This window comes from Brassica oleracea, chromosome C9 (assembly GCF_000695525.1).
Source record: "Brassica oleracea var. oleracea cultivar TO1000 chromosome C9, BOL, whole genome shotgun sequence".
Taxonomy (NCBI): domain Eukaryota; kingdom Viridiplantae; phylum Streptophyta; class Magnoliopsida; order Brassicales; family Brassicaceae; genus Brassica; species Brassica oleracea.
The window spans coordinates 41107337-41116600 of record NC_027756.1 but is presented as its reverse complement, the minus strand read 5'-3'; the positions used below and the strand labels follow the sequence as shown (position 1 = coordinate 41116600).

The 9264-nt window shown below is 39.9% G+C and overlaps 1 protein-coding gene across 2 annotated transcripts; it reads right to left on the bottom strand.

Moving 5' to 3' along the window:
- Positions 1-735: 735 nt before the first annotated feature.
- LOC106315551 (RNA polymerase II C-terminal domain phosphatase-like 4) lies at positions 736-3670 on the bottom strand. Of its 2 annotated transcripts, none has more exons than XM_013753313.1 (8): positions 3573-3670; positions 3279-3438; positions 2528-2607; positions 2331-2443; positions 2058-2238; positions 1649-1938; positions 1367-1552; positions 736-1289 (listed from the first exon to the last, which is right to left on the bottom strand). In XM_013753313.1, the coding sequence occupies exons 2-8, from the start codon at positions 3431-3433 to the stop codon at positions 912-914; spliced, it is 1383 nt and encodes a 460-aa protein (XP_013608767.1). In that variant the 5' UTR covers positions 3434-3438; positions 3573-3670; the 3' UTR covers positions 736-911. The 2 variants fall into 2 exon arrangements, with proteins under 2 accessions (XP_013608767.1, XP_013608768.1); XM_013753314.1 differs by having other exon boundaries at positions 811-1289; positions 3279-3433; positions 3573-3657.
- Positions 3671-9264: the final 5594 nt, after the last annotated feature.

Genomic DNA, 9264 nt, shown 5'->3' with positions numbered 1-9264 from the left:
GTAAATTGAGTAGATTATGTTGGATGTCAGTTTTGATTCCTTGAAATATTCTCAGTAAAAGTAGATTTGGCAGGTAGATCAGCATCGGTGTTTTCATTCGGTACATTTTGCAGTTAATAACTCAGAAAAAAAATAGTGCTAGAAAGTGGTAATGTTGTATGTTCCAGAAAAAAAAATTATCATGTCTAACTGACTTAATTTTGACACAATAAAACAAAACAACATATTGACACTCAAAACATAATACAATGTCAATCCATACTTCCCGCAGATTAAAACAACAATATCCCCATTGTTAATTATCTTGTCCAAAATTGGCAAAATAAATAAATAAAACTATAAAAAACCTAACTTTTGTGATGAGCATCGATGCAGATAAGAGATAACTGCCAATCTACGTTTGTATGAAGTCCTGTCTGATACTCGACTCGCCTTCTCGTCTTTTCTCGTTGATAAACAGTATTGCTCGACGCCACTATAGTGTCGCTGCTACAGTGTCCCTAGTGATCAGTCCAACGATTACACTAGTCCCCCATCATCGTAGAGAAAGAGAACTGACCCATTTAGCAAGCATCTCTAGCTTTCAGAATAACGTCTTCGTGAACCTGGTTAGGGTTCGACAAAGTATAAGCATCGACCACCATCTCTCTCAGTCTTAACGAAGACGGAAAGAACGCAAAAACGAAGAAAAAAACAAATACTAAAAAGAAGACGTGCCCAAATTCATAAATAGTCGGCCCGGTTAAACCCAATATGAAGAAGCAACGATCAACAGAACCAAGATGCGTATATGCACAAAGAACCAAGACATGTCACTCCAAAATCTATTGTTCTAAACTTCTAACTTTGCTTTGTTTCGAGTTTCGACATAATCAGAATCCAATTACATAAGTTAACTATTCTTCCTCGGTCTACTTTTCAACTGTTACATCATCCGTTCCTTGCTTCTTCAGCTGCTCCAACCCGAAGTTCTCTTCTGGTTGCTTCTTCCACAAGTAATTAGCTGCGTCTATCCACCCTCTATGCACCACGAACTTCTTCTCTCTTACGGCCCAACGCACCTTCTCTGTTCCCACATCCATACCCACCACGTGTGTTACAGATGCGTCCACTTCCGTTGCACAGGTAGCTCCCAATCCCTCGGCCACCCTCCACAGCGGGTGATCCTCAGCCCGACACTTGGTTGGGAACACTCGACTGAACACTACTTTGCATCCTTTAAGGATTTCTTTACGCACTTGCTTCAATAGTGACCTGACGTCTCTGCTCGATAAGTCTTCTCCTCCATCCTGAGGAACTAGTAATAATTAAGAAAAGAAACAGTCCAGACAAGAGAAAAGTTATCTTTATATATTATTGAGCATACCTGAAAGAATAGACTATGCGTTTGTTTTAGGACTTTAAGAACAGCGGAAAGTACTCCATCCGGTTCACTCTCATCGCTCTTCAGCTGCGAGAGAGACTGGAATCTGTGGTCGAACTGTTTGCAGCTTGAAGCAAAAAAGTGATACCTCTCTATCACGATCAGATTGTCCTTGTGACCTGGCCATGCCTGCGTATCAAACCAAGTATCAGAACATCTTATCTAACAAAATAATATCATTATTAAAATGACATGAAACGTTGACAAAGCAGACCAAAAACTCACATTCTCTGTATCGTCAAGAATCAGAACAGCTTTCTCTTGCCCCAGCACCACATCTAAACTTTTCTGATGTTTCATTGTGCCATCATCTCGAGAAATGATCCGTTCTCCAAAATACTCTCCTTTTGGGTCCAGCAGCTTGGCCATCTGTCGTGCATATGGCCTGTCTCCCATTGTGTATATATACATTACAAACATCGTGCTGGCTTCTTTAAGAAACGAATGAACAAACGGCCTTAGTTTGGTCATCATATGCATGAATTCGAGCATGAAGATATCGCCACCAGAAACATCTGAAATCAACCAAAAACCAAACTTCTTATGCAAAGTTGAACATCACAAAAACAAACAAACGACTGAAGTACGGAGATATTATTTGTTGATAGCAAAACAATGTAGCAGAATGTATCACCTTGAAGAGAATGCGTATGGCTTTTCAAGTATTCCTCCTCTGGTTTCAGGTCCCTAAGTACGGTTGAATTAAGCAAAGTGTGGTCTAAATCAAGAACTAAACATAACTTCCGCTGGCTTTGCAAGGCTTTCATATCGATATCACGCAACCGGGTGACTTCATCTTGCTGGAGCTTAAAACCCTAAGAAAACAGATTTCCCAAAGCTCATAAATCAAAACCAAGACTTGAAGCTCTACTGAAAATTTATAAGGAAATCGAATAGATTGGTATACCTTGTGTATGTATCCAAATGAAACACCGGTTACTTCCACTTTTTGGCCACAAACAAAGCACATGTTTCCAAAGGTACCTGGGTGTTCGCATGGTACCTTGCTCGAGGATGCTTCTGCAAGCAATAACCAGTTCAAAATTCAATATGATATAATTTATAAACGGACATCAAAGTAAGGCTGAAGAAAGAGATTATCACCTGAGATTTCTTCTGAAAAGGTCACGGAAGCTACATTCTCAGTCTCATCTTCTGGGTACTCCAACTTTTGTCTCTTTAACCTAAAAGGCGAGTGAGAAACATGGATGGTTAATGAACTTTTAAAGACTTCTCATTAAAGGATAAGTTCTATTATCGATGCAAATCAAGAAGAGTAGAAGAGACAGCTAACACAAGATCCATTGACATGAACTAAAATAGGGTACAGTACACACATAATTGTGGATTGACGCACATTCCACAATCATCAGATTGTCATTATTTTCAAAACATCCATGGCGTCACAAATTAAAAATACCAAGATCAACGACATTAAAAGCAAAGAGATAGTGATTCTCTGACTCACTTAATATCTGAACAAAGGGATTCATCAATACAGCTAAGCAAGGAAAGCAACGAAACCGTGACTTTAGTTACAGCGCCAAGCTGCTAAATTCAGAGACTTAACAGCGAGGAAGGGACAGAATCAAAACTGTTTCCATGTTGAATATAAAACACGAAGAACTCACAGAAACAAATAGTAGTTTCAAGTCTGCCAAAGCGCCAAATCTGTTCTCTCTCCCCCTGAATCTATATTTATATTCTATCCTATTCAAACAACTCACATTATCGTGCCATCAAAAGCAAGCGCAATGCTAAAACCAACACAGAAAGATTCACAATTTGTTCTGATAACCAGTATTAAACTGCAGTAGAGTTAGAGTAAATTGAATATATATGCACTTGAATCTACCTATGATTGGAAAGTTGAGCATCAGCATCGTGGGCTTGTCCGATGGGGAAGGACTCAGAGGAAGAATCAGAGTCAGAATCCAACTCTGTTTCAAGGAAGGCAGCGAGATCGTCGCTACTAGAAGAATGCACTGGAGAATCACTCGCCACGCTCATCTTCACTACAACAAGGCAAAATCAAAAGTCAGAGATGGACTAAACCCTAAATTAAACACAAACAGAGAGCAGACGAATGGAATTCGAATCCAAAATCTCAGAGCAGCATAGTATGAGGAAGAAGAACACGGACGAATACCTTCGAGTTTCGTGTCCGTCGCTCAAATCGTGATTTGGTTTTTGAAGACGGAGTGGAGAGATATGAGTAGACGGGGTAACCGTAATAGTGGATGCTCCGATTGACATTTACACGACTGTCGATTGGTTATTAAGGCCCGTTTGAGGCCCATTACAAGCCTAACGAAGAAAGATCAATAATAAAATGAAACCTAACGAAGAAAGATCAATAATGGTCAATATATATTTTATTTTTTTTATCGTCTACCCATCTAGGGTATAGAGAACAGACGAATCGATCCTCCGAAGAGCATCTCCATCTGTCCGGATCTGATCTATATGAGAGAAAATATAACATCTGGTCCTTGCATCTTTTACTAACTTGTCTGCCCGACCATTCCGACTCCGAGGAATATGAGACAGTCTCACATCATCGAAGTCATCCTGTAACCTCTGAAACACCTCGATCTCTGACGCGAATGCTGGCCAGTCCATCGAGTTTGTAATCATGTCCACTAAGTCCGAGCAGTCCGTCTCAAACCGTATCGAAGTGATCCTTCTGTCTCTCATACATGAGGCTGCCCAAAGTAACCATTCCATCTCAGCATGCAAAGCTGAGAGGCTCCTGTTACATGCCCGTAATCCAAAGTATTCTAAGCCCATTTGATCCTTAAGACTCCACCACCCTAAGCCACTGACACTGCCATTATTGATTCATGATGCATCAATTTGACAAGTAGGGATTCAGGGTATCCAAGGGGGCATTTTCTCAATCTCTGTAGTAGGGGGATCGTCATGATCCTCATTTGCTTCCTCCTTTTCGTTAGCCTTCCTCCAACATTCTGCCTCAAGAGACGCATGTTGGAGAGTGTCAATGGGGGATACGTCTTTCCCATTGGAGAGTGTCAATGGGGGATACGTCTTTCCCATGAAAGAGTTTGTCGTTCATCGCCTTCCAAATGTACCAACAGATCCATGGGAAGGTATCGAATTGTGGTCTCAGAGGAGCCACCTCTTTTCTCTTCTAAAACAGGAAGATCATGTTTTGATATATGGATGTACTCGGGAAGTAACCCGGAAGGGACAGATAGTCCGATAAAGCCCAAACCTGAAGAGCTGGTGGGCATTCAAAAAGAAGATGATTAATCGACTCCACTGGGCCAGCACATCTAGGACAACTCCTATCGGTGCCCAGGTGTCTATACATGAGCCTCTCTGTCGTCGCCACACAGCCCGAGATAGCCTGCCACAAGAAATATTTCATCTTACTTGGGGCCTTTATCGCCCACACATGGCTCTGTAGGCTCGTGAAACTTGGTTCTACTGCCCCTTTCTGTGAAAGACTCAACTTGGTCGATCTAAGTAGGTCATAGTCGGTTTTAACTGAATAAACTCCTGATTTTGTATGGTTCCAAACATATCCATCCCGAGCACGAGAGCTAGAAGGTTTCAGCCCAAGTATCAAAGGGATATCATCTGGGTGAAAGAAATCTCGTAGACGTTGTATATCCCACTCCTTGGATCATTCCTAATGAAGGACTGAACAAGGAGTTGGGGTAGCCTGTATACAATGTGGTCGGCGGGTCTAGGTGGTCGAGCAACTACATCTGGAACCCAATACTCACTCCAAGCCCTCGTATCTTGACCCGTACCAATTGTTTTTCGTAAACACGATATGAGTAGAGGTTTTGCTGCCATGATACTACGCCATCCATATGATGGTGAGTATGTACGCCGATCTTCCAAGGGATAAGTACGATTATAGTACCGTCCTTTTAAAACACGTGCTAATAAGGAGTTCGGATAATGAATTAGTCTCCACAATTGTTTTGCAAGAAGCGCGATATTGAAGTCATGGAGATCTCGAAACCCTAGTCCCTCCAAATCTTTGGGGGTACAGATCTGGTCCCATGCTATCCAATGTAAACCTCTGCTGCTCTATTTTGAGCTCCACCAAAAATTAGACGTTGTGCTCCTTAGTTTATTGGTAATGCCTTGTGGGAGCAAGTAACACGACATCACAAATGTCGGAACTGCTTGAGCCACAGATTTGACTTGAACTTCTTTTACTCCATTAGAAAGGAGTCTCGATGACCAAGTGTTGACTCGCCCATTGAACCGATCTTGTACGAAGGAGAACACTTTCATCTTTGAGCCACCGATTTGTTACGGTAATCCAAGGTACATCCCCATGCCGCCTTCTGAAGAAAAACCTAAGACATCTTTTATATCTTGCTTCCGGGAACTCTCCACTCGGTTTCCAAAAAACATTGATGATTTGGACGCATTTAGTCGTTGTCCAGATGCCTTCCCATATATATCTAAAATGTCCATGATCTCCTTGCATTGGCTTAATTCCGCCTTACAGAAGAAAAGACTGTCATCTGCGAAAAAAAGATGAGAGATCCTTGGGCTCACACTAGCAACACGGAGACCTAAACTTTTCTTTTCCGCTTCCGCTTCATTCAAAAGTGAGATCAACGCCTCCGTACACAGGATGAACAAAAAGGGGGAGAGTGGGTCTCCTTGTCTTAACCCTCTCCTTGGTAGGATTCACCCTCTTGGCTGCCCATTGACTAAAACTTGATATGTGACCGACGTGACACAACACATAATGAGGTCAACCAATCTTTCATCAAAGCCCATCTTCAGCATCAAAGCTGCTAAGAAACTCCACTCCACTCTATCGTAAGCTTTGCTCATATCTGTTTTAATAGCCATGAAGTCTTCCCTACATCGCTGGTTCGTCCGTAAGGCGTGAAAGTTTTCCTGTGCTATCAGTATGTTGTCAGTAATCAAACGTTTTGCCACAAAGGCGGATTGTGTCTCCGAAATCAAGTGCGGGATAACTCTCTTAAGTCTCTTGCAAATAAGCTTAGACATAATCTTGTAACTAACATTACAAAGACTAATAGGTCTGAACTTAGTCATGTATCGAGGTTTCTTCTTTTTCGGGATAAGACAAATATCCGTTTGGTTCAATAATGGGTCGAAACTACCTGTCGCAAAGAAATCTCGGACAATCTAATAATGTCTTGCCGCATTTCCCGCCAGAATTTCTGAAATAATTTACTAGTCATGCCATCTGGACCAGGTGCTTTATCCGGGTTGATGTCGAAGAGAGCTTTTATAATTTCTTGTTCCAACGGTTCCTCTAAAAGTAACCTATTATCGGTTATTGGACACCTTTTCTGAGATAAAACGGAGGGAGGCGTCTAGCTCCGTCGGCAAAGAGGTAGAGAAGAGATCTCGAAAGTATTGAACAGCCACGTTCTCAACCTCGATTTCACTCTCTACCAGCGTCCCATGTTTGTCTTTGATACTAATTATCCGATTATGGGCTCTTCGTTGTTTTGTAGTGGCATGATGAAATTTTGTGTTCATGTCCCCATATTTGTACCATTGATCCCTGCTCTTTTGTTCCCAAAAAGTATTTTCTTCTCGAAATGCCAAAATCAGTTGTCTTTTCAAATCTTCCAATTATTCTGTTGTAGTGAATTCATCATCTTGTGCCAAGTCTATCTTATCTTTTAACTCCTTAATCAGTAGAGCAGAATTTGTAGGGTTTTGTTTTTTCTATGAGCGAATTTTATTTCGACATGAGGTAACTTTTTGATGAAAATTCCTCATTGGAATTTCATCAAATTGTCCCCATCCCGAGATTACTGCTTCCTTAAATCCTGGTTTTCCTATCCATCTCTTGTCAAATCTGAAATTCTTTCGTGTCCTCCTAACACTGGATTGGATCCGTGCTAGGACCGGTCTGTGGTCTGAGCCCCATAGTTGCAAGAATTCCACTGTAGAATGTGTAAATAAGGCATGACATTCTTCATTTGCCACTGCTCTATCTAGTTTACATTTGACTTTGCCGGATCTTCTTTTGCCCACCCACGAGAAAGAGTTTCCTTTGTATGGAAAGTCAAGCATGTCACAATTTTCTAACATGATTCGGAAAGGGAGGAATGAGCTCTCTAAACGACGCCTTCCTCCCCTCTTTTCATGATTTCATGTGATCTCGTTGAAATCTCCAATCATGAACCATGCTTCGCTCCGGTTAGTACTCATGCGTGACAATCGTTCCCAAACCAAGTCTCGATGCCTAACAACAGGGTCACCATACACAAAAGTCATAAAAATCGAATGTCCCTCGAATCTAATTTCAATATCAATCATGTGCGCATCTACATACAAGATAGTAACCGAAGGATCATCCATATAAAAAAGTGTTAGGCCACCGCTTCGTCCACGAGGTTCAACGGTACAAACTTGATCATAACCATAAGAAACTTGGAAATTTTGCGGTAGAGACAAAAATAAAAATTTAGGTAGGAAACAATGATATAATTCATCAAGATGTTCCTTAGTCAAATCCGCTCCCACTCTCTGGCAGTTCCACGCCACTACGTTCATTTCACAGAATTAGTGGTTTCTTGAAATATATAGGTATTGTTATGAAAGTCAGAAAGAGAAGCGCATTAAAATGTTGAAAATATAAAAGATGTGGGACTCGCTGCACTATTTGCACAGTGAAATAGTGCACAGTGAATCCTACTTTTTAACTTCTATATAAACTATCAATTTCGATCGTTTATAACTCGTCTCACACACTTCTCTTCTCCCTTTATAATAAACTCTCTTTATCATATATCAATGTTATTTATTTCTACGGGTATAAAATTTTGCTCCTATTTAAATTTCCGCGATACAATAAAATTTTGGTTCTTTTCATAACACTTATCAGCACGATCACTCTGCGATTCGGTAAAATTTATACGTATCATATTTCCTCTGCTATAATGGTCTGTATACCGCCTATATTATTATTAATAATTTTATAGTGGTTGTTTTAATTATTATTATTTATCTATATTGATGCGGGCGGCATGTCACCTCGTTAATAAACCTTGATTGCTAATTACACTATAATTATTGGCTTGGATGTGCCGCCGCATAATTTATTTAATGTTATAATTTTTGTATCACCATAATATGATTGATATTTGTTTGTTTATTATATTATGGTTATTATATAAATTTTTGGTCACCTATATCAAATATTATGAAATTTACGAAATTTGGTTAACTGATTATTACAGTATTTTCAGATTGATTTTCGGTTCAAACGATTTAATCCCAACGGTCAGAAAGAAATATTTTCAAAAATTTTCTCCTTTTCAAACGGCTATGAACAGTGTTTTTTATCTATAAATACACTCATACTTCACTCATTTACTTCATCCAAAACATTTCAACTTCTCTCAAATATTTTCAAATCGCTTCATTCCAGTTTTTCATTGCAAGAAAGATGATTCGCATATTTTTGGTCTTATGTGCAATTTTTATTTTTGCTTCTATGGACGGTCTTTTTATTGGAGAATTTGCTCCTGAAGAATTTACGCTTAATGTCGGTTTACTTTTCTATGCGTTGTTTCACCTTGTAATTGCGTGTATTATTACTATAAATGGTTCGTTTTAAAATTAAGAAATTCTAATACAATATATTATTTTGTGTTTTAGAAATACAAATGGCAAACATCAAGAAACTCTAGTTCCTGGCTCTGAAAATAACTGGCGAAAATTACGTCGGATGGGCCACAAATGTGAAACCTTACCTTGTAATGAAAAAGATAACTGAGACGATAAAAATCGGTAACAAATCGCCGCCCGAGCATATAGCCGAAGCGATAATCTTCCTGAAGAAGCATTTAGATGAA

Coding starts and splice junctions, on each gene's coding strand:
- LOC106315551 (XM_013753313.1), bottom strand. CDS start 3,433: ATGAGCGTGGCGAGTGATTCTCCAGTGCATTCTTCTAGTAGCGACGAT. Junction 2,239..2,330: donor CATTTGGATACATACACAAG/GTATACCAATCT, acceptor CTGTTTTCTTAG/GGTTTTAAGCTCCAGCAAGA. Junction 1,290..1,366: donor CGCATAGTCTATTCTTTCAG/GTATGCTCAATA, acceptor CTAGTTCCTCAG/GATGGAGGAGAAGACTTATC.